General features: G+C 42.0%; 1 protein-coding gene across 1 annotated transcript in view; it reads left to right on the top strand.

Moving 5' to 3' along the window:
• Vsnl1 (visinin like 1) overlaps nt 1–24,840 on the top strand; it is a 114,499-nt gene that overhangs the window by 30,095 nt on the left and 59,564 nt on the right. The window contains exon 2 of the mRNA XM_021179367.3: nt 20,710–20,876. Within this exon, the coding sequence (XP_021035026.1) occupies nt 20,715–20,876 (162 nt within the window). The 5' untranslated portion in view covers nt 20,710–20,714. The remainder of the gene's footprint in view (nt 1–20,709; nt 20,877–24,840) is intronic.

The raw sequence follows: 24,840 nt of genomic DNA, 5'->3' as shown, positions 1-24,840 counted from the left end.
TGCCTAGCTGTAACAAATACACAAAATCTCTGTTGCAATGGTTTATTCATTCATCCACCCATCAATGTATATATTCAACTGTTAAATGCTGCACATCCATTAGTGAACAAGACAGACATAGTACTCATCTGAGGGGTGAGCAAACCTAGAGAAGATGAATTAGTGAACTATCTATAAAATTAAGAAATATTGACTCTAGACAGGGAAACAGATCAAAGTGCCTTGTTCCGCTATCATCAGAGAAGCTTCCTCCTGCAGCAGATGGGAACAAATACAGAAACTCACAGCCAGACATTGTACAAAGAGAGAGAGAGAGACCATAGAACACTCAACCCTAAACAGATGTCAGCATCAAATCCCTCCCAGCAGAGCTCAGGGAAACCTGTGGAAGAGGAGTCAGAAGGAGTTTAAGACCCAGAGAGGATGGAGAACACCAAGGAAAAAAGGCCTTCTAAATGCAATGGGAGCAACACACATATCACAGAGACAGCAGCATGCACAGGGCCTTGTGGGTCTGTACCACATGGGGTACTGAAGCTGAAAGGAAAAATGGACATATGCCCATATCCCTAACCCAGAAACAATTGATAACCATTTATAGATGAAAATTTAGTTTACCTAACAGAATCTAACTGAGAAAGAAAAGCACTGTTATGGGTATCTGCACACACGAAGTAGATGGCAAACGAAAGAACTCAAAGACATGTTGGGAGGTTCCTTGTCTTACAATGTCATATCAAAGATTTTTGTCTCATTCCCTCATTTTACCCTACAGGCCCTTTGTGTATATATTATGGCTTCCAGCTTAGTGTTTTTATGGGACTCCTGAGTGTGCAAACTGGATCTCTTCATCTATGTCTGCTGCTTATGCCTTTTCTTGGGCTCTTTTTCTTGTTTGTTTTGTCCCATCTGTGTTAGGTTTTGTTTTATTGTTTTCTGAGAGACGGAAAGTAAGTGGATCCAGATTAGAAGGAGCATAGGGATAAACTGGGAGGAGTAGATGTGGAGTCTATAATCTGGACTTATATAAGAAAAATATATTTTCAATAAAAGAAAAAATTAGCGCAGATTAAAAAAATATCCTTTATCTTATTTTCATCTATTTATCTATTCAATACGTTCCTACTGTGGTTAATAGAGACCTGGTCAAATATTAATATGATTTTCTAAATGCCAAGGCAGTGTGACCAATAGCCTGGGAGTAAGATTTTGGGGTAGTAAAGACACTGTCATGGCTTATCTATGCTTGGGCCAAGAAATAGCACTACTAGGAGGTATGGCCTTATTGGGGCAGGTGTGTCACTGTGGCATGGGCTTTAATACCATAGTCCTAGTTGCCTGGAACTGAGCATGCAGCTAGCAGCCTTCAGATGAAGATGTAGCATTCTCAGCTCCTCCTGTACCATGCCTGCCTGGATGCTGCCATACTCCCACCTTGATGATATTAGATTGAACCTCTGAATCTGTAAGCCAGTTCCAATTAAATGTTGTCCTTATGAGAGTTGCCTTGGTCATGGTGTCTCTTCACAGCAATCAAACCCTAACTAAGACAGACAACATGCTTAAAAACTCATGGGCATCAGGGAAGCTCCTGTAGATCTCACAAAAGAACCATCAAATGCCTAGGATGGTTGGATGTTCATTCTAGCCAGATAGCCCTGGTAGCAATGTCGAGAGAGGAGAAATGAAGACTAATTAGGTAGAAGTCACAAAAGATATTGTTGGAAATGAGGTAGAGTCAAAGGGATAGAGTACATAGGGTGGATTTGGGTGGATTTGCTCTTAGAAATAATGCCATTTCTAACTAATTAGGATACAAAGGATGAGGACTTATTGCTGATTTCTACATTCCTAACTAAGGTTGCAAACTCATGACTCTCCCCTGAATTATTTAGTCATACACCCTCCATGCCTGATATGTCTTTTCGAGAAAGTAATGTTGTCTCTTCTGAAGCCTGCTTGTTTTATTGATGGACTGGGGAAAGCAGCATTTAACAAGATCATGGGATTGGGAACCAAAATTTGCTTTAAAAAACACTTGCTTCCTCTCTACCCTGGTTTGTTTTGTTTTGTTTTGTTTTGTTTTGTTTTGTTTTTTACATGTAGAAAAGGAAAGGACTGATCTACAAGAGGATCGTTAGATTCCCTCTCATTTAATGAATTCTAAGATTCTGCTTTGAACTGCTAAGTGTCTGAATGTAGTTCTCAAAGGGCCAACATGCCATCCTGAAAATCAGTTTAACTGGAACACCAAGGAAGCTGCCTATTCAGGTTTGAGTTTATACTGACTTTCTTCTTCCTAATCCTCAAGTATCTCATAGTTCTACCTAAGTTAGACTTTTGACATATGTCCAGCTACATAATCTGTACCCAGAGAGTGTTGGTCAACCCTATACTACTCTTCTTCTTGCTCAATAGATGATGGATAGATAGATAGGTAGATAGATAGATGATAGATAGATGATAAGTAGATAGCATATAGATAATCAAAAGACAGATTAATAGATATAAGTGAGAGATAGACTTCTATGAAAAGTCATTAGAGTTCAGTGATGAAAATATCCCTCTGCCTCTATATTATTTATAAATAATTGTACCAAACCCAGAATTTCAAGTCCTCCCAGTGATATGAAGACCTCTTCTGAATCACCATGTTCTTTCATGAAACATGGCTTCCTGAACCAGTTTGAGAGGCGACTGTCACCTCATGCTCAAAACTCCACGTTCTCACTGAATCACACATCTGATTCTTGTTTTCATCTGCCTTGTTCAAATTTAAACTAATTTTCTAGCTGAAAATGCTTTGGACACATTAACATTACTCTTTTCAATAGAGCAACCAAATATAGACCATAGAATTTTATAAGCATAATCATTCACCATTTATTGAAAGGCATTCAAGCTGAGAAATTCATCCAAAGGCAATTTTATCATTGGGCAAGGATCCTAGAGTGCAGTTACACAACCAGACATAATACAGGTCAGTGACTCAACTTGATCACTTGGTACAATTAAGAAAAACAGTATGCCAGGCATGGTGGCACACACCTTTAATCCCAGCACTTGGGAGACAAAGGCAGGTGGATTTCTGAGTTCGAGGCCAGCCTGGTCTACAGAGTGAGTTCCAGGACAGCCAGGGCTACACAGAGAAATCCTGTCTGGAAAAACCAAAAAACAAACAAACAAACAAAAAAAACAAACAAACAAACAAAAGAAAGAAAGAAAAACAGTAAATATAAGATAGAAGAAGCTGTATCTACCTAATATAACACACTTATTGTTGTCGTTATTATTATTTAACAATTTCATGCATCAATTTACTGTATTTGGTTCGTTTTCAAACCATTTCTCTCTCATCCCTCTATCACTCCTACTGATCTTTTAATTCTTTCTAATATACTCCCTCAAGCTTCATGTCATTTCTTTATACTCACTAAGTCCAGTAAGTACTGGCCATATGTTGGGGATGAGGGGAGCATGCACTGGAGCACAGGAAGCCTATCATTGACCAAAGCCTTAAAGGAGAAGTATTCTCTCTTTCCAGCCACTAACAACTGCCAATAGCTCCTCGCTAAGGGGCTGGGCCTGGAGATCATAGTCCATCCATGCCAGAACCGTAGCTGCTTTAATTTTGACAAGAAACGACAACTACTGGAAGTTTATGAAAGAGAGAGCTATGTCATATCCAGAAGATGGCATTCCTCGGTACTCCTCTGCATCCTTTAGCTCTTACATTCTTTCCTTCTCTTCTGTGATGTTCCCTGATCCTTAGTAATGGTTAGGTAAATATAGATGTCCCCTTTCGGGATGAGCATTAAGTCTTTTATTCTTAACACTTTGACCAGTCATGCATCTCCCCATTGACAGCTACCATTGAGGGGGGAAAAAAGTCTCTCTAAGGCCAAGAGCATCCATGTCTGAGTATAAGCAGAATATTTAGAAGACAAATTGACAACATGACCATTTAGCAAAAGTGGTTTTGTTCATTTGGTTCATTGAGACAGGACTTCATGTAGCCAAGCTTGCCTCAAACTTGCCTTTTTAAACAATGACATTATACTACTCCTCCTCCTCCATCTACCTCCCATGTAGCTAGGAGTGCAAGCATGCACCACCATGCCTGCTTTGTACATGATGTTTTGAGCTCCATTATCACATTAGATGTCTGTAATGTCACTAGACCACTGGAAATTTTCAAGTCCATTCTAATCATTTGGGACCATCACTGGTGCCCAAAATATGATTATACCATGCACAACTGTCTTCATTAAGGGATTCACTAAGCAGGACAAGAAGCTGTCCTTCCTGGGATCTCTTGGCAGTTACCGGTCCCACAAGAGTGTCCGGGTGTCCTCGTTTTTTACTTTTCCTGAATCCTTTCCATTCCCCTATTGTAACAGCTGATCCTCGGGCTGGATGTTGGAAAGGAAAGACCCTTAAGGCTCTACTGTTTCACTCAATGAATCCATTAACGTTTTGAAAAAATGGGCTAAAAGTGAAACAGCTCAATTTGGCCAGCTGAAGGAATAAAGGACCCTTGGAGGGGATTCCAAAGCTGCTGCTGTCACCTCCCAGGCTGAGAGGGGAGAAAAATAACTGCGCCCTAAAACCATGAGAAAACAAACAACTGCCATCCATCATTACCTTAAATGGGACCACCTATGCCTGGGTACTCCGAAGGTTCCATAGCTATAGGGATCCTAGAAAATAATGAAAAGCACTTGACACCTGGATTGAAAACACCTGCCCGAGTCCTAAGTGCAATTCTCTAATGTAAAACTATTTTCTTACTCTTTCCACAGCTCAAGTTTCTCAGTTTCATAACAGAAAACATTTGTTAGATTTTCCAGAGAGCCTTTCAGGCTCCCTGTTCAAATATAAGCTAATAGCCTATAGGAGACTTTATATGAGGATTTAACATTCTTTTGTTAGCACAGTGTCCTCTGTGTTATGAGAATGCATTTGTCATTCCCTCTTGTAACCTGCAATTAATTATCCTGAATATTATGTATCTCCCCTGTGTTGAATCATTGGCTTGCACAGGAAATCCGCACTTTATCTCATTCTATCTTCTCATACATAGCATGCGTTCTGCACATACTTCACACTTTTTACCCATCAACAAAAAAAAGGAGGAAAACAATTTTCACTTTGTGTATACATGGTAATTATAGAGCACTTTAATCTTGCATTTATCTTTCCTCTACTTAGCATATCATAAGCAATTTTCAATGTTTCAACATTGCATTCATATTTTTATTTCATTGAGATAAAATTCTGTAATTTACCACCCACTTCCCTAATGGGGAATGGTTATAGTCTGGTACTTTTATGACTATCAACTCAAGTTGAAATAAACACATCCCTTTTCTTCCTTCTTTTCTTCTATCACTTTTCTTCCTTGGGTTATTTCCTTAATCTACCTTCTCCATAGCCTGGTGAGATGACCCCATAGGTTAAGTGTGTGTAAGGATGATGACTTGAGTTCAAATCCCCAGCTCTCAATAACTTCAGTGCACAGATGACGGGATGGATAGAAACTAGTGGATGCCTAGCCAGATCATCAAGCTTGGGGTTCAGTGAGAGTCTCCATCTCAAGAAGGAGGAAGAGAATGATGCAGGAAGATGCCCAAAGCCGACTTCTGTCCTCCATGTGGATGGATGCACGCAGGCAAACATACCTACACATACGTGCATACACATGTACATACAACTCTAACTCTACCCGCCCCCCAAATCCCACCTTGGATCAAATGAACCTGATACTTTATAATTTCTAGCAATTTCTAGGGATCAACATACAATTTAACCACATTTCTATGTAGGAGGAAATATTGCCATTGATAGTTCGTCTTTTATTTACATTCTGCTCCTGTGCTTTTTCGCAGTTGTCCGTATTTCATTTCTTTGTAAGCTTCTTTAGTCCATAAAAGTAATTTATAAAGCATGAATTTCTCTTCACTGTTATTTACATTTACCTGTTTTTATAAACTCCTAAAACACTGACTTTTTATATGCATATTCTATTAGCCTTATAGTTGCTATCATTGCATTTAAGTCAGGAAAAGCCACCCTGACCTTAACAAATAAGTCATGCTTCTCCCAGTTTGTTTACTATTTGTGTTTATTCTTGAGATTTATCCACTAGCATTTAGTCATTCACTTCTTTACTCATGTTGGTGGTTGCCTTAATAATTTGTATTTGTTTACCTACAAGTGTGCAAATACAAAGGTGTGAATATTCTCTCTAGATTTTCAGTTTCTAATAGTTTCTCTTGACTTTCTTCCACATTAAAATTTAATGCTATAGCTTGTAACATTTTATGCCAAATGTTAATGATTTTTAAATATAGAACATATAGTGTGGTTAACTTACCTTTTTTTCATCAAATCTGCTCTCAAGGGATGATGAGGTCACATATAAAATATGTTTCCTTCCCCCCTCATTCTGAAAAGCTTCCTTCATCTTATATTAAGTGATTATGCATAGCTACATCTATTTCTAGCCTCTCCATCCTGTTATGCTGATCTATATGACTATTTTTGTGCCAGTAAGTCCTGCATTTATTTGAGGGGAGCTCATATTTCCTCTGCAGACTCTTTGCTTCTGTAAACCGTGCACTCTTTACCCTTTGAATTGCTGCTTTTGTGTTTCGTACCCAAACCCCCTCCCTCTACTGAAGACTGGAAGCCGGCAATGGGGAGATAAGGGGCTGGGTCTCTGTGTGCCTTTAAAGCTATTTCACATGAAGAAACACGATCATAGGAAGGATGGCACCTAGACAAAAAGAGCTGTGAGGTGTAACACTGAAATGGCAGCTTCTATTCTACATGTCTTGTTTCTTGCCTCCCTTACTGAGGCAACATGTATAACAGTGTGTGCTGACACCTAACAGGTTCAGATTCCAGGTCTTCCATTGCTATGTGACCTTGCACAGGTGAACTTCCTAGCCAAAGATGAAAGACATGGTGGGACCTACTTCATCAAACTGTTACAAAGGGGGCTAAAGAAATAGCTCAACTGATAGATTGCTTGCTACACAAGCATGAGGACCTGAATTTAGATCCTCAGCATCCACATGGCATGGGGTCATCTACCTATAGTCCCAGAGCTGAGGCAGCAGAAATAGGCAGGTCATTTGGCCCCATGGACGAACCAGCCTAACATCACTGCAGAGCTCCAATTAAGTGAAAGAGCCTCTCTCAAATAAGAAGACAGAGGGTGACTAAAGAAGACAACCAACTTTATCCTCTAGCTACTGCATGCACATGCACATGCACACGCACACTCACACATGCATATGCATATATATATATATATATATATATATATATATATGTCACAATAGTAACTCTACCTAATTTTTGAAGTAACTATTGTGATAGGACACCTTCCCTGGGGAGGAAGTGCTTATTAGGTGTGCACGACCATACTGCTGTTCATCATTGAAGGAAGTCAGGATAAGAATCCAAACAGTGAGGAAACCAGAGGCAGGAGCTGATGCTGGTGCAGAGGCCTTGCAGAGATGCTGTTTACTGGCTTGCTCCTCATGGCTTGCTCAGCCTGCTTTCTTACCACCAGCCCAGGGATAGTACCAAGCACAATGTGATTCCCCTCCCCCATGCATACATCAATCATAATTAAGAAAATTTCCTACAGACTTGTCTATAGCCCAATCTTAGGGAGGCATTTTGCCCATAAGAGAAATAACTCTAGCTTTTGTCAAGTTGACATAAAACTAAGACAGGACACCTGTACACACACAAACATGACAATGTACTTATGCTACATACATGTGATATTGAAGAAAACAATCCATGAGCACACCATATGTATTCAACATTGTGAACTGCTGTCCTTACTGCCAATGCGTCAGGCATATAGATTTGGTGTTTCATTCTGTAGTTCAAAGTAGTTATTCATATGCACAACTTAATGTTGACTGAATGATGATGAGAGAGACTCTGTAACTTTGCCCGGAGCACCCGCTAACAGTGGTGTCTTCTCAATGTGACAGGAGGCCTGACTCCTCTGTGAAGAGCTCACCACTCCACAGCATGATCTGGGGCAGGGATAACCAAATCCTTGGATCCTGAAGTGGTTACACAGGGCAAAATTGAAAATTCTCAGATAAACTCCTGCAAGGTTCAAACCCACTCCATGGTTGTCTTCAGGCTCCCTAATGGTTTCAACATGGAAGGACATTAGATTAATGAGAAACAAACAACGCATTTTTATCTTAATCTGCAAATTAGCTTTGTAAAAAACAAAGTGTTGCTCAACATTCTGTTCCAAGTGACAGCGATATGGGCACGGAAGCATTTGTCATCCCCACGGGGTACCAAAAGAAGCAGCATTTCATCGCCTTCAACACCTGTTACCTGTGCTCTCAGAAGGCCCAAGGCTGGGAAGGAGGGGGCCACATTAGCAGCCTGCACGCAAGACCGCCAAGTCAAACACAACCGGAAGGTCTAATTTTAGTCTTCCTAGCCTTGGCATTGTCCCTTTCAGCCAAGATAGTTCTCATGTCCATAATGAAGTGCTTTGTTCCAGCCTGGCTGGATGTTTCACAAAGGCTCGTCAAGGACAAGGTGAGCTTAATTCAGAACTGGCCACACATCAAAGAGGGTCAGCAGCCCTCTTAAAACCTTTGGGAAATAAGACTGAAGCTCTAAGAGAAAGCATTTGGGTATGTCTCTCCTTCCATGTGGCACCTTCCCCCCTGCCCCATTTTGGCTTCCTTTTCTGTACCCTCTATTGGCTGCTCGGCAACAGGTGTCTTACTCCATCAGGCTAGGGGCTTGAAATTCACTCCCTTTCTTTGTCCCTGTTTAAAATGCCCATTTTTCCCCTATACATCTTACATATCCTAGAAAACATACCCAGTTAGGTGCTAGCAACAGTTGTCTCATTTATAAGCAGCATCCACAGATGGTTTCTTACAATGACTTGCTCATTAGAGAAAGCAGACATTTTTTGTTTTGTTTTTTATAGAATTGTGGACATGAGGAAGCTGAAGTTCAGTGAAAACCCAGGCTTTTATAAAGGTTGTTCAAATAAACCCTGTCAAGGTTAGGACTATGTGGTGGTTAGGGCCTTGTCAGTTTGATACAGGCTAGGGTCATCTGCAAAGAGGGAACCTAAACTGAGGAATCACCTCCACCAGACTGGCCTATGGGGAAGTGGGGGGAGGGGCATTTTCTCGATCAATGTTTAATGTAGGTGGGCCCAGCCTATTGTGCACATACCGCCCCTGGACTGGTGGCCCTGGGTGCTATGAGAAAGCAGTGAGCAAACCATGGGGAGCAAGACAGAAAGCAGCACCTCTCCATGGCCTTGTTTTCAGTTTCTCCCTCTGGATTCCTTCCTGAGTTCCTTGCCTGACTTCCCTTTATGGCGGACTACAGCATGGGATTGTTAGCCCAATAAATCTTCACAGCAGCAGAGAAGCAAAGCATAAGTCTAAAACATGGGCCTGGGGCTCCAGAGGACGAGCCCCTCAAAGCTAAAGAATAATAGATCAACCCACAAACTTTGGTGGGACTCTAGAAAAATATGTCCTTAGAGCAGTGGTTCTCAACTTTCCTAATGCTGTGACCCTTTAGTACAGTAGTTCCTCATGTTGTGGAGACTCCCAATCATAAAATTATTTTCAGTACTACTTCCTAACTGTAATTTTGCTACTGTTATGAATCAAATATCTGATATGCAAGATATCTGATATGCCATCCCTGTGGAAGCGTCGTTCGGCCTCCACAAGGGTCACAACCCACAGGTTGTGAACAGCTGCCTTAGATTAGCTACAGGTTTTGAAGCCCAAAGTTGCAGACTGGGTTCCCCCAAGTGGTGGGCTTCACTTTCAGGTAAATCCTCATTCTGTGTTTTCTGGAACAAGGACAGATAATGTTGTCCTGGGGAAGTTAACAGTTTTCAGGGGCTTCTAGGTTCTTTGATTTGTCCTGCAGATAGATGCTTTTCAGCACTTTAACGGGCAACCCTAGACCTGGCCTTAGGCACCCAGATGTCATCTGTCCCTCCCTTTGAATTTTCTATTTTAGAATTCCAATTGGTAAACAGCATCCAGTGGCACTTCAGCCTCTACTGTGGTATTCATAATCTCACTCCTCACTTACATCTAGCAGACGTGTAAAACTTCAAGCATGGTGCCAGCAGGACAGCATTGCTAATCCGATATGACTAAAACAAAGCCTCTGAGAGGTGAGCCTCTGGCAGTCCCTGGCCCAGTCAGGTAGACTCTTCCTCTGACATTATTTCTCCCTATCCCAGCTTCTCTGGGGTGTTGAGAAACTTTCCTGGGTTCTCTTAAGTATCACTGTATTCATTTCACTCAACTACCTGATGGTATTAAAACAGAGGGTCTGTGGCTATTAATGAAACCTGGTGATGTTATGAATTGGTTTTTTATTTTTTTAAATGACCAGTACTGAGGAAAATCAACAACACAGTTCTCAGCCCAAGATGGCAAAAGCTACGTTTGTGTGGTGAAATAGAGATTGTATCCTGTTTCTTTTCCGACTATTAATGTTATATGCACCCAGACAGATGCAGGAGTCAGTGAAATGCCAGCATTCTATGGCCAACAGTTACAACCACTGTTAAGATTTTAATATAAATTAGAATGTGCCCAAACTTCCTGTGTATGTAAGCTAGGCAAGTGTGTATACAAAGCGAAGCAAGGTGATACTACACATGCCACTTTGTGACCTGTTTTCCCAGCTTACTAGGTTGTTGTGATGTCTTCTCTGATTTTTCTTTTGGGGACATTAACACGCTTGTGTTAATCTCAGCTCTGCATAAACTAGAGGTGGCAAATTCAAAGCCAGCTTAGGCTATATAACACCCTGTCTCAAAACAAATAAATGAGGGGAAAATTAATTGATTGATTTCAGCATCACATTTCTTCCCACTAGAACATTTTACTTACAGAAAGCTTTCTTCATATGAAGATTTAAAAATAATCTATACTAAAGATCCAGACAGCCAGTCATGCTGACTTCTGCCTGTAACCCCAGCACTTAGAGATGAGAAGCAGAAGGATCTCCCACAAGTTCAAGGACAACTGAACCTACAGAGTGCAGGACTCATAGTTAAACAGAGGGCTCGGATGTAAAGGTATTTATTACCAAGCTTGACAACTTCAGTTCAATCCCAAAAACCCACATATTAGAAAGAAGATCAAAAACAAAAAAGCAAAAAAGATACAACGGCCTTGAGAATACACAGACACACACACACACACACATACACACACAATGTAAAAGAAAACTAAAACAAATAAATGACCCCATTATACAAATTAATGTACATTTTTAGAACTTCTATAGTGGTAACATCTCAAAAGTGTGTTAAGTACAAACATCTCTGAAAAGAGAATAAATATGCCGGGCGTGGTGGCACATGCCTTTAATCCCAGCACTTAGGAGGTAGAGGCAGGAGAATTTCTGAGTTCAAGGCCAGCCTGGTCTACAGAGTGAGTTCCAGGACATCCAGAGCTATACAGAGAAACCCTGGAGAGAGAGAGAGAGATACAGTGGCTTGAGATTTGAATCATAAGGGGGTTGAGACACTGCTACTGTGCAGGCATGTGGACATGTCACTGGCCACTCTCGTAGGACCAAGGCTCACTCAGAAAACAATGAGAGGATAGCAACCACAGTGCTCAAGGCCCAACACCATAACAAGGATGTGCTGGTGACAGGGGACAGTCTTGGCCTACTCCTCTCAGTAGCTCCCTGCTGCTCTAAGATAAGGGCCATGGTCCCTCCCCACTGGGTCCTGGCAGCACAACCCAGAACACAATCTGTTGTACAGAAGGCTGTGATTATTAATGAAAGCATTTCCTCTGTTACCTCATAGAACCAAGCAAGGCCCTGACAATGCCCAAGACAGCCCATTTCCTTTCATAGAAGCCATTCCTCAGAAATATATAGAATGGTTGGATGCACTGGGAAATGAAAATTAGGTGCAGGTTGCAGAAAAGTGGGTGGCTGTTTGAGTCAGTGCCAGAGAAAAGGTCACCAGCTATTAATCAACTCGCACGTCTGTTCAGTGGCTGAGCCAAAACTGGGCAGAAATCTTAAGAGTTGATGCTTTGTCTGAGATGTGGGATCCTCAAGTGACTTTTCATATATAAGTATCCCTGGGGCTTTGGAGGGATGACCTACTCCTGACTCCTGGCTCAATCATATATAAAATACTTTTATTTGAAGGAAGCCATATGTATTAGTTACAGCTATGTCACTGTCTTGGTTTCATTTTTATTGTTGTTATAAATACCCTAACAAAAAGCAATTTAGGAAAGAAAGGGCTTATTTGACTTGTAATCCAGGTTATAGTCTATTGTTTTAGGGAAGTCAAGGCAGGAACATAAAGTTTCACATCCACAAACAAGAGCAGAGAGAGAATAAACATGTTTATCCTTGCTTATTTGTTTGTTTTCAGCTAACTTTCTCCTCTTATACTGTTCAGAAGCCTTTGCCTAGGGAATGGTGCTGCCCACAATACACTCAGTCTTCCCCCATCACTTAGCATCAAGAGAACCTCCTTCCACCAAAACACACACGCTCCCACAAGCCAACATGATCTAGAAGTTTCTTCATTGATATTTTCTTCCCAGGCAATTACAGGTTTTGGCAAGATGGCAATTAAAACTAACCAGAACATTTACTGTGACAGAAAACATGACAGAAACAACTTAAGGGAGGAAGGTTCACAGGTCAGAGGATGTGACTAGCACATCGTAGCAAAGAAGTCATGGTGGCTGGAGTAGATAATTCCATGGTGGCAGGAGTCTATAGAATTAACTGTAACATATGAACAGATCAGGAAGCAGTTTGCCTCAGAACCATATCACCCTCAATATCACCCAGGAACCTGCTTCTGCTAACCAGGCCATATTTCCCAAGAACTCACCACCTCACAAAATAACACCACTGACAGTAGAGTAAATACTTAAACAATTAGCCTACAGGGTATTTTTTATTCAAACCATGATGCAGCATCAATAGAGACACCTTAGAATTCCTATGCCCTGAGACTTGTGTACTTCTGCTCATACAAACCTAGTGAGGCCATCTTGAGTGAGTCCCGGATGTTTCTTCTCTCATGTAAAATCTGGCAACATCCGGTTCTCCATATTTTAGATCAGCCTGGTTGCTATGCCTGTGGCGGGATTAATAATAGGTATTGTGGCTGAGCACCCACTTCTTGGAAGATGTTTTTGGAAAGAACTGAACGTGTCATCTCATTTACCCCATAACTTCCCCACAAGGAAATGTCGTTTCTACTTGAAAAGAATCGTTCCCAGACCCATTGACTGAAGTACCTCATAAAAAGACACCTACTTATATTTATCAGAAGCTTGATTCTAACCAGAGCCTGTAGCCAGCTCATACTTCCTGCCCCCTCATACTCAGTCCAGCTGAATATAAGAGAGACATTGAGCCCTGATAGAAAGGAAAAAAATCAATGAGAAGAAACTTTTCCAAAGTTATGGACAAGTACTGAGGAATCAATATGGCTTTGTTCTGGGTTGTATTTCTCAGATCATTAAGAAATGTTCAGTGTCTTTAAAACATCGGAAGATGATGGCACTGTAGTAGCTGTCTGTGATTACAACCCTTTGAAGAGACCTCATGCCTCTTGGAACATCTAGCAACTTCACTGGCAGCTTCCAGCCTGGAGTCTGGAGTGGATCATCTCTCCAAAGCCCCAGAACCACTTCAGGACTTCAGTCTGTATTCGACATCGGGACAGGTCAGACAGGAACTTGGTAAAGAATGGGTAAGGCGGGCCTAGTCAGGGAGGTTTCTCTACATACCCTGCACACTTGTACAGACTCTTTCCAATTCTGTAGGGGCCTACAGTTCCCCTCAGTGCCCCACAATCCAAGGCATGAGCACAGCATCAGTGTTCAAGCCTCTTGCTGAGGGTACCACTGGGCTCTGTTACTAAGTCCCTATGTTCTCTGGCATAAGTGCCCTGACCTCCCCAGGTCTTCAGCTAGAAAGCAAAGCTGTAGGATGAGTGCTCCCTAGGGCCCACTTCCACTTTCACCTTCATGTATTCATTACACTTTCCTTAACAGATGTCTTGTCGCTTGCCCTAACAACCCCACTGTTGTTGCCATCAAAGTCTTTTTCCTCATTTATTATAGATCAAATATGTACTTTTGCTTTTTATCTTGAGTCCCTGAGGATGGAGCCTTGACTCCCACCGCCTATTTCAAGCTGTGGGCCAGAACCTCAGCTGTAATCCCTTGAGGTTTTGGCATGAGGCGATGGCATCAGAGAATACTGTGAGAAAGGACTTCTCTTCCCTGAAGCTGCTTTGGTTCCCAGACAGCACTGAAATGCCAGCCTGCCATCAACACCCTCACTATCCCCTGAGACATACAGCTTATGAAGACTTGGCTCTTGGAGGAAGGGAAAAAATGGAGTAGAAATTATCAAGATCTCAAGTGATTGTCTTTATTCAAAAGGAAACCACTATACAATGATCTGGGCAACTAGGACTCTTAGTTCTCAACCCTCTCAGCATCCTTTAGAAAGTAGCAGCCCACAATCATTTGTTTTCAGGGCCCTAGCGGAATGACAACATGGGTCGTTTGAACCTCTTTGCACAGAGATAAACATGCTTGGCTATTATAGCCTTTGAGCTTTTGGCTTAGGGACGACATACCACAAGGGTCAGGGGTCAGACACCAGCTGGCTCAGTATCCCAGGCTTCTCATCACAGTTCAGCCCCCAGCTGCCTCTGTGATCTAAGAGAATCTCTCACTTTCCCAAGTGTCAAATCCTCTAGTCTAAAACCAGAAGGTTTGCACAAGAAGCTTGTAGAGGCAGCTCTCATAGGCTTCAGTCTTCCCTAAGTGTATGGTGTGTACCAGTCCCCAGTACAAGAATGTAGAACCTATATCAGAGATACCAGGAGGAAGAGGGAGGATTCAGAGAGAGCTTGGGTTCCCTGTGTCCTTCTCTGGCTGCTTTGATCCCTCCATGGCATGCAGTGGTAGGACACAGTTGATTAATGATGGTACTTATCTGGTTTGCAAGTTGCTGGCTTCTCTCTAAGGAGAAAGGGTCCTACAGAGGTAGCAGGGGTAATTTGTGTATTTGCACTGGTATAGTGGAGTTATTACCTGGGAATTAGCCACAGATAAAGTTGACTGCCTGGTGGGATTCTATCTCTTTGTCTGTCCTCTGTCACTACAACTTTCTGTCATGACCATCATTTCACCATGCTTTGTGTTTAAGGTATGTGTGAACCCTTCAAGGGTGTGACTCATTTTTCCCATTTATATCCTGCCATACCCAGACCCTTTTCCCACAGAATTTGTTTAGGAATTCCTGCCCAACTGAGTTTCTCTAGGGGACAGGGTCTGTCTGCTTCTATTTCTAAGGCCTCCCATCATTACAACCAGGAAACCTGTATTAAGTATAAGAAGGAAGAAGGACTGAAAGCTACATGTAGTGTCATGGAGAAGGCAGGAATGAACAGAACTTTGCATGAGTATTGAGGTATAGACTGGTGACGGGGAGAAAAGGGCTGTAGCACCAAGTAACTGACACATGAGCAAGGCCAGCTTCCTCTGGTTATCTCTGTGCACAGACAAGAAGCCAAGAGCTAGAGCTAAGAGCTAATTTGTCTGAGGCTGAGCTGGTAATTTGACACTAGAACCACCCTGGCTCCCATCCAAGCTGTCTTCCACCCCACTGTGCATTGTGTGCATTCCAGAGGTTTGAGGCCTGAGTCCCAAAACCTTTCCTTCTGCTAGGCTGGGCCGGTGTCCAAGCCTGTTTGCCATTGTACTTATGCTGCTGTGTGTCTGCACATGTGGCTTGGCTGCTCCATCTCAGCCACCCTGGCTTTATAGATGAATCTTATTAAGATCCAAACAGGCTGATTGCCAGATTACCTGGCAGGAGCTGGCTGTGTGGCTCTGTTTGCCTGTTGCAGGCCCTGGGATGTACTAGGAAGCTGCATATCACACACACACACACACACACACACACACACACACACACACACACACACAATTAGCCTGTAGGAGCTGTGGGAATGGGAGAAGGCTTTCTCTCCTACAGGAGCTCCCTTGCTGTTCCCAGTGACCTATTCTATTCATTATGCTCTAGAGAATCTGCTACTGGACATGGTAGGATGTGGAAAGGAAATAAACAAACCTTGTGGCAGGACCACCAGTTGAGAGAGTTGAAGCCTCAGGGAATGAGAAGATGATAGCCTATATCATTAAGCCAAGTGGTATGAGAGGTCTATGATCATGCCTTACTAACCATTCTTATGCTGATTAAGCTAGGGCAAATCTCCTTGTCTCTCTGTTCTTTGACACACTAGCAATAAAATGGGAGTTTTAATAATCTCCTTCTGACAGCACTGGTAGATGAGTGAACTCTGCTACCTAAAAGCCTTTTGTACAACAAGATCGTATACAAGCCCCCATCTATTCTAAGTGCCATTTGCAACTAAGTGGTCTGGACTTTGTGTCAAAGATTCTGTCCTCACTGAGTTCTTGTGTCTACCATCGACCTCAGTCTGCTCCTTTGTATTTAGTCTTGAGCTTCTGTCTTCTGCATCTCAGGCACCAAGAAGTTCATTTGATCTTTGGTGGAGGTTCATTTTCCCTTATTGCCTGGAATACAAGTTTAAAAATAAAACACAGTCACTGTCCCATCCCTTCTTGGGTAATAAAAATGCGCAAGTGCTGATGGATTCTCAGGTAGAAATACAGAGTGGACAAGTGCTGGCAAAATCCAGTCTGAAGTCTGTGACTCATAGTTAGAAAATGTGTGCAGCCAACCAGACAATGGCAGAGTTAGGAGAGCATCAAAGATCACTTGACCCAACTTGTTCCCTATTTAAGTGGAGAAACTGAGTGTGAGGGAAGGTGGAGTCTCACAAGATCACAGAGCAAGCTGGAGACAGAGGTAGCATGCGTCTTCTCCCTGGACATCATGGGAATTCTGCTTGGGAATATTCTAAGTCTTGCATCATTTTTACCCTTTCTTCCATTCTAGTTCCATAATAAGAAAGATTGCTTGGCTCATATCACTGTAGACTAGAATGCAAGGCCTATGAGTTGGAAGTGTGCATGCCCATTAATTTAAAAACCTTGCCATCTTTATGTTAGCCACCAAGGATACTGAAGACATAGACAGTGCCTTTATGGTATTCAAAATTAAAGGACGAGAAAAGACAGGTAACCTGTCTTTATCAGGGCAGGATATTTTCCACACAGTTAAGCAAAACATTCCTGCCATCTGGGAACTGTATCTCAGACTTATGAGTCCATCAGCTCTCTTCATATAGAGATAATGAGACAGATTTTCCTGAGAAAATGCATATCAAATGTGTATGTTCTCATGATTACTACTCAGTCCCTCAAAATGTGTTTGTGGAGCATCTAATAGAAATTACCAAGGGTACAAAGACAGTCACCCCCCATACACACACCTGACATATCTCTGTCTGTCTCTATGTGTGTGTCTCTCTCTGTCTCTCTCTGTCTCTCTTTCTCTGTTTCTCTATATCTCTTTTAAAAAGAAAGAAAGGGAGGGAGGGAAGGAGGAAAGGAAAGAAGGAAGGAAAAATGTTTTAAAAGAAAAAATCCAGTAGGAAAACAAAGATCATGGAAACTTTATCAAGAAGGAAGTGCTCTAGGTTGGATGGTCCTCCACCATGAAGGTCTCCCAGAAGTGGTTAAGATGTGAGTTGAGGTCAATTAAAAGAAAAGGAAGGAAATGGACATGAAGACAACACAGGGCATCATCCTCAAGAACCTGCAAGTCTGTGCTTCTCTGTGCTACTCTGTGCTACTCTGTGCTACTCTGTGCTTCTCTGTGCTACTCTGTGCTTCTCTGTGCTACTCTGTGCTTCTCTGTGCTACTCTGTGCTTCTCTGTGCTACTCTGTGCTACTCTGTGCTTCTCTGTGCTTCTCTGTGCTACTCTGTGCTACTCTGTGCTACTCTGTGCTAGCTCCGAAACCTGTAACCACCCATTATTGTAACCACATTGAGCGAAACGACAGACTGGGAGGAAGTGAAGCTACTGAGCAAGCAGCAGAGCATGTGCTAGGCCAGGGAGATGGGCTGTGTGCTAGAGACAAGGTGGGCAGTGCTGAAGTTTGAGGTAGCAGATCCAGGTAAGATTGTGGCTTTATTCATGCAGTTGTGCACTGCAGGAGGTTAGAATAGAATGGGGGTTGGGGGTTGAGGAAGTGATAAAGCCTGGTGAGGCCTGGGCTGTTGGGGCTGGGCAGGGTGGCGGATAATGGTACAATCACAGGAGCAGGCCATAACAAGACTTTGTGCATGATCCACCCAGTCCGGGCACACCTGCGCAATAGCTTTGACCATGACCGTAACCAAAAAGGCATGAAGGTATGCACTTGCTTCTCCAGAATCATGACTCAGAGCCCTAACAATGCCCCTTGTATGTGAGAGAGACATCCATCCTTTCCCGGCCAGTAGGGACAGCTTATGGCATCACAAATGATCCATGGAGAACCAACATTCTCTTAAACTGATACACTGTTGCATATCCAAAGGCATTTGGGGTGTCGCTTTTTTCCCATAACTTTTAACCTATTTCTAATTATTAATTAATACATATCTACAGAGTGTGTGATTTTGATCAATCTTTCCTTAACAAGTCAGCCAACCCAGCAACATAACCCATCTCTCTTTTTTTCCCTTTTTGAAAGTGGTTTAGATTCTCTATCTCTCTGACCCTCCCACTTTTGCTCCTCCTCTCCTGTTCCTGGAGGCATTCCCATCCCTTCTGTATCTCTGCTAATGCAATCTAGTCTTTAACTCCAGTTTCCAACCCCAGCTCTGCATTTCCTTAAGGTGTGTGACTCCGTAGATGTTACCCCCATGTTCTGAGTCTCAGGGAGCCATTCTCATTCTTTTTGAAGTGTGTGAAGTGCCCCGTGTTAGGCCTTCTCCAAGCCAACATTATATCCTCAGTAGTTATTATTGTAAGGTGGGATTCTAATCGGTAATCATGGTTGGTGCCTCTCTACCAAAAAGAACAAAATAATGGACTGAAAACTCTGGTGCTCTATCTTTTGATTATGAGGCTAACAGTGAATTACAGTTTTCTTACCCAGATTAATTAAATCTCACACCTGAGTACCCACTTGATTTCCACATCCAGCTGTGGAGCCCCACAGTAACTTATAATTAAGAGATGCTCGCTAATAGAAGACTTACAAGTGAAATTCAGAGCAAAAGTAAGTAAAGAGGCTCCATGATGGAGGGCGAAGTTGCTGTTCCCAGAGCCCCTTTATCAAACGTAGGTGCTTGGGAAATAACTGCCCATCCTAAAGTATCCCATGTACTGCCCCATGCTGCTGGGATGATGCCAAGGTGAAAGACCTTCTCAACGTCAGGGCAGGTTCCTGATGAAGGCTATGCGATGTTTCAGCACAAGATTAAAATAATTATAAAAGTAAAATATGAGATGACATTTTCCCCTCAGGGCTGTTGAAAGTATAGACCTGCTCAGAGTGCATAGAATAACTGGCCCATTTGATCACATTCTTTAAAACCTAAATCTCTCTGTTCACTATATCCTAAAGATCTGCTACTTTTCTCCTTCTGATGTAGCCTCATTTTTTCATAAATTTTTTCAGTCACATTGTGGCTTATTGGAAACGTTTTAATTATTTTGTTATTATAAAACAACATTTAAAAGGATTCATAAAGAATTGTGATCTAGCAAAAGTACAACTATTTTAATTTCAAGTTATTCTTCTTAATCTTTGCCTAGCTATTTATGTCTTGATTGGCCATCACAATAAAGCTGGATTTTTTTTATATCTTGCCAATTTACTTTATGAAGAACTTGAGAGAGGACAGTAATTAATATTTCTGTAACTAGCACGCCTAGTTAATTATAAATCAAGGTGACAACCCACAAATTCTGAACCTGACCTGTCCCCCCCACACTCTGCTCTGCTCTTGAATATGCAAACATACAACTCATGTAGGAGACATGACTTTATGCACTGTTATTTTAACTTTGAATGATTAAAAATAACAAAGTGGAGTTTAGTCAATAGAAATTCACTAACCAGTCTTTAGAAAAAGCCAATGCTGATGACAGTCTTGTAGGAAATGTCTAGAGATGAGATGAGTTAGAACTGGACTAATCAAAATGGGCTATTATTATTCTGCTCCTCCCCCCCCCCAAAAAAAAACCCTATCTTTGGAATTCATCCAACTGAGACACCTATGGTAGATGATCAGGATTTCCAAATACCTTCTTAAACATTTGGTTACAAGGTCCTCCCGTGGTTCTTGTCCATATATCCCTCAATAACCCTGCAAAATCTATGTGGAATTAGGTGTGTGGGTGTCAAGTGTTAGTGAACTATAATTCACAGGAGTAGCAAACAAGCTCCATACACCTAACATGAACATCAGGAACAATGGCTGTCTGGTTTCCATAGAGAGTCAATGCCATGTGACAGATGACATAATGACAAAGAGGATGAGCTGCACAGACCTCAGGCTTGTCCAAAGGGGTTTTCCTGTTCCTGGCTATTCTAGAACGAAGGGGAAGGATGCAGACATGGAGAGACTGTGATTAGACAGGCAGAAGTGAGTTCTGACCAAAAGACCCTCACAGTCAACAGTGCTAACTTTTTCAATGTGGTTTTCTGCAGGCAAAATGGGGAAACAGAATAGCAAACTGGCCCCAGAAGTCATGGAGGACCTGGTGAAGAGCACTGAGTTCAATGAGCATGAGCTTAAGCAGTGGTACAAGGGCTTCCTCAAGGACTGTCCGAGCGGGAGGCTGAACCTCGAGGAGTTCCAGCAGCTCTATGTGAAGGTACGGGATGCCGACCGTTTCTACTCCAAATGAGCACTAGCTGGCTAGAAACAGCTCTGCTGGCTTTCCATTCTAACCTTTAAATGGCAGTTTTGATGCAAAGATGCATGCATGCCTGCATGTGTTAGCCTGTGTGTGTGTGTGTGTGTGTGTGTGTGTGTGTGTGTGTGTGTGTGTGTTTCTAGAGATAAGCGAAGCAAATTTCTGAACAAGAAAAAAATAATTGCTAAAATACTATATATGGCTTTAGCTGGTGAAAGTTACTGCTGAAAGAGCCATTAAAGTCTCAGAAATAGTGTCTCCTGATCACACTTGCATAGAGAAATATGTGAAGTACACATATTTTTTCTCTCTCTCCACTAAAGAGAATGTACTTGTGAGTGATCTTTCACCAAGAAAGGTTCTCCTGCCTCCAGTAAGGACTTAGAGTCCCAGCCCAGCTCATATAAAAGCAGAGGGTATTACATACATTGAGTCATCACTGTCTACCACATGGATTCTGTATTTTATACTGCTTAGAAGCTAACCTTTTCCTGGATATTGGCTATCATCAAAATATAATTTCTGCTGCACTGGCATCACTCTAGTTTGCCTGAGTTTGTGAATTACTGTGGTTCTGGCGTAATTTAGGGCATTCCATCTTGTGGACACTTACATAATGTTACACTGGCAGAAGAGATGCAATTTTTTTTGTTTTAACCTTTTCTGACTGAAATACCAAGTAGAAAATGTCACTTTTTATTACTTTATTATAACAAATGTCAGGGTGAGCTATGTGAACTATCCAGGTGCGTGTCCATGTGTGGGAGGTTTGTGTAGAGCTTTGAGGATCTTTAGCTCTGAGGCTGGACACTTACCAAAGTCTCTGATCCAGCACTTTCACTTTTACACATGTTCAAGAAGGGCCATGCTCAGAGCTTCTCTGTACACAGCAACAAAACTGGAACTCACCATAGGAGCATGGAAAATGAACGGTGGCATATTTATAAAATGAAATATACAACCATCAAGATAGCTGAACTCCAGCAAAATACAAATACAGAAGTAAGTTCAGGGATTAGACAGAAATAAAATTAAAATGAGCTTTGTAGAACTACAAGTTAAGTACAGGGGTTGATAGAAAATAGAAAGTGAAGGGATATGGAATGAAGAGAGGAAGGAGCGAGGGAGGAGGTAGGGATCTGGGTAAGGTACAGATCCTGTCAAGGTTTCAGCTATGTTTTAGGATGGTGAGTATAGGGCTGTTTATTGGGTTAAAAGCTTACCAGCTGCCAAACTAAATTAATAAACAGATATTGCATGGACTACTGATGACAGTCAGGCATTCCAAGTGATGGCTGATCAATTGTGTGCATGTAAGAACCCAAAGAATATATAAAATATTGTGTCATCAAGTTTATGTAGAAAGGAACATATATTGTGAAATATGTATACATGTTGTAAGATCACTATGAGAAGTCTATGGACAGCTTAGCTGGTGAAGATGCTTGCCACCACGCTTGGCTAGCTGAGTTTGATCCCCAGAAACTACATGATGAAATGTTGGGAAGGGAACCAAGTTACACAAGCCAACCTCTTACCTCCACATATGTGCTGTGGCATACACACACATACATGCACACACATATACACAAAGAGCAGGGGTTAATTTTTCTATTGCTATGATAAAGACTGCCTAAAGGATTTATTTGGCTTATACTTCCAAGTCACAGTTTTATTGAGGGAAGTCAGGGCAGGAACTGAAGCTGAAACCACAGAGGAACACTGCTTATACACTTGCTCCTTCTGGCTCATGCTCAACCCACTTTCTTATATACCCTAGGACTACTGGCTAGGAGTAGCAACACCCACAGTGAGATAGGCCCTTCTACATCAACCAACAATCAAAACAATTCCCCACAGATATGGCTAAAGGCCAGTCTCATCTGGGCAGACCCTTAATTGAAATTCCCTCTTCCCAGGTGAATCTTGGTGGTATCAAGTTGGCAATAAAATAAAATAAAAGCAGAAAATAAGCATACACACACACACACAAATATGTGTGTTTATCTACATATGCATCTGTATATGTGTATACACTATTATATATATAGGATATATATTATGTATATATACTACTACATATAATGTATATATTTTATATATATAGTACACACACAAATTTAAGATCACTATGGCATTCCTAAAAAGATCTAAGTACCTAGTCACTAGCATTTTGTGTAGAAATTCCAGGAGACATGCCCACTATATAATTGGTATAAATTAATTCTGAGCAGAAGTAGAACAGATGTACTTCCTAGGTCATCCGGTGACTCCCCTCCACTTTCAGACTCAGATTTTGCCATTTCCTCATCTGGCATTAACCTGTGCTTGGAAACATTTTACTGTCATCATGAAGGAAATCAGAGACAAGTGAGCTGTGTCCAAGTCACCTTCATGTCACTGAAGGTCATGATTAAGAGAGCGCAGGGTGTTGCTACTTGTCTAGAACCAAGGGGCTTTTTTTTTTGTCTTTGAGGAAGCAGGAAATGTGCTCTGTCACTCGTATACTACAAAAGCCTCGGCCTCAAGCTCGGCTGTGTAAGCATTGCACATTCCTCTGTGCTTCATGACACACAGAAGCATAGACCAGGATCACCTGCCACCCCTATTCCCACTTCAGCCCCAACTCTCACCCCAACCATATCCAATGACTTTGCTTCAGAAAAGCGACAAAAGACTTCTAAGCTCTGGGTATTCTAGGAAGCCTCTAATTTCAGCTCCTTAACAGTGAGACTTGAATATGGACTCAGTTCTTATGTCAAGTAGACAGAAAGCAGACAAACTCCTATCAGAGTCATCCAAGGACAGAGATCAAAGGAGAATCACAGAAGAACGATGCCACATACGGGCACAGAAGGCAGCTCCAATGGGTGAGGAGGGGAAAGGCTGAGGGTTATGTAAGAGGCCCAGAGGGCACTTGATGAGAAATGACTTCCTTTAAGTACTTCGGAAGAGTGCCAGTATTCACCAAGACTAGATGCAGAACCCTGGAGAATGGGTCCTTCAAATAATTCTTCTCTATGTGGTCAGGAGCAGAGCTGTCCTGGAACTCACTGATAGAGCAAAGGTTACTACAGTTTCTGGTGGAACAAAGCTAACTGCAGCCTCTGGCAGTGCAAAGCCCACTTCAGTCTGATAAGCCAAAGCCCACTGCAGCCTCTCATCCCTGTACAGTTTCTATTGCTGTTCAACTGTTTGCCATTCCAGATGTCACCTCAGTTGCTCGAAAACCAACTATGATGAAGATTAAGACAGAAGCTAAACAATGGGAAACACTCATCCACTAGGCCAGGAGCCATGACCCTGACCATCGATTGCCCTCACAACGAGAGCCTTTCTGAGTTTCAAATGTAAAAGAACATCTTCATTAAGTAGACCTTTAACAATGTGAAAGTACAGGTTTAAAAAAATAAGACAAATTTCTTGGCATCATGAAAGGCAAAAGCAGGATAGATGTTAAAGATTGGGGATGCTCAATGCTGTGGGAAGTGGAGAGAGGGACTCCCTGGAACTGACTGGACAGACAACATAGCCAAATCTGCAAAGCTTCAGGTTCTGTGAGAAACAATGCCTCAGAGAATAAGTAATTGAAACTTAAGAAGACACCTGATCTTGACCTCTAACCTACATACTCACACACTCTCATATGTAGGCACATACACACAAACACATCCATACCATATACACTATACACACATATACATAAACAAACATTACCTACCCTACCCAGTAGGGCCTCCCAATGAGAGTCCTAAAGTACCAAGGACAGAATACACTACAGGATAAATCTCAGAAAAAGAGAGCTCACACCTCTGAGAGGGAAGGGAGTCCTTTAAGCAGTTAAGAGAAGTTACCTGGCCTTGTCTATGGCCATCTCGGTGGAGTTGTATATAAAGAGAGTACAGGAGGGCATCTCACTATC

This window comes from Mus caroli, unplaced genomic scaffold (genome assembly GCF_978045245.1).
Source record: "Mus caroli unplaced genomic scaffold, Mus_caroli_1 scaffold_14, whole genome shotgun sequence".
Classification (NCBI taxonomy): Eukaryota; Metazoa; Chordata; class Mammalia; order Rodentia; family Muridae; genus Mus; species Mus caroli.
The sequence above is the reverse complement of the archived record's forward strand: the minus strand, read 5'-3'. Positions and strand labels throughout refer to the sequence as shown.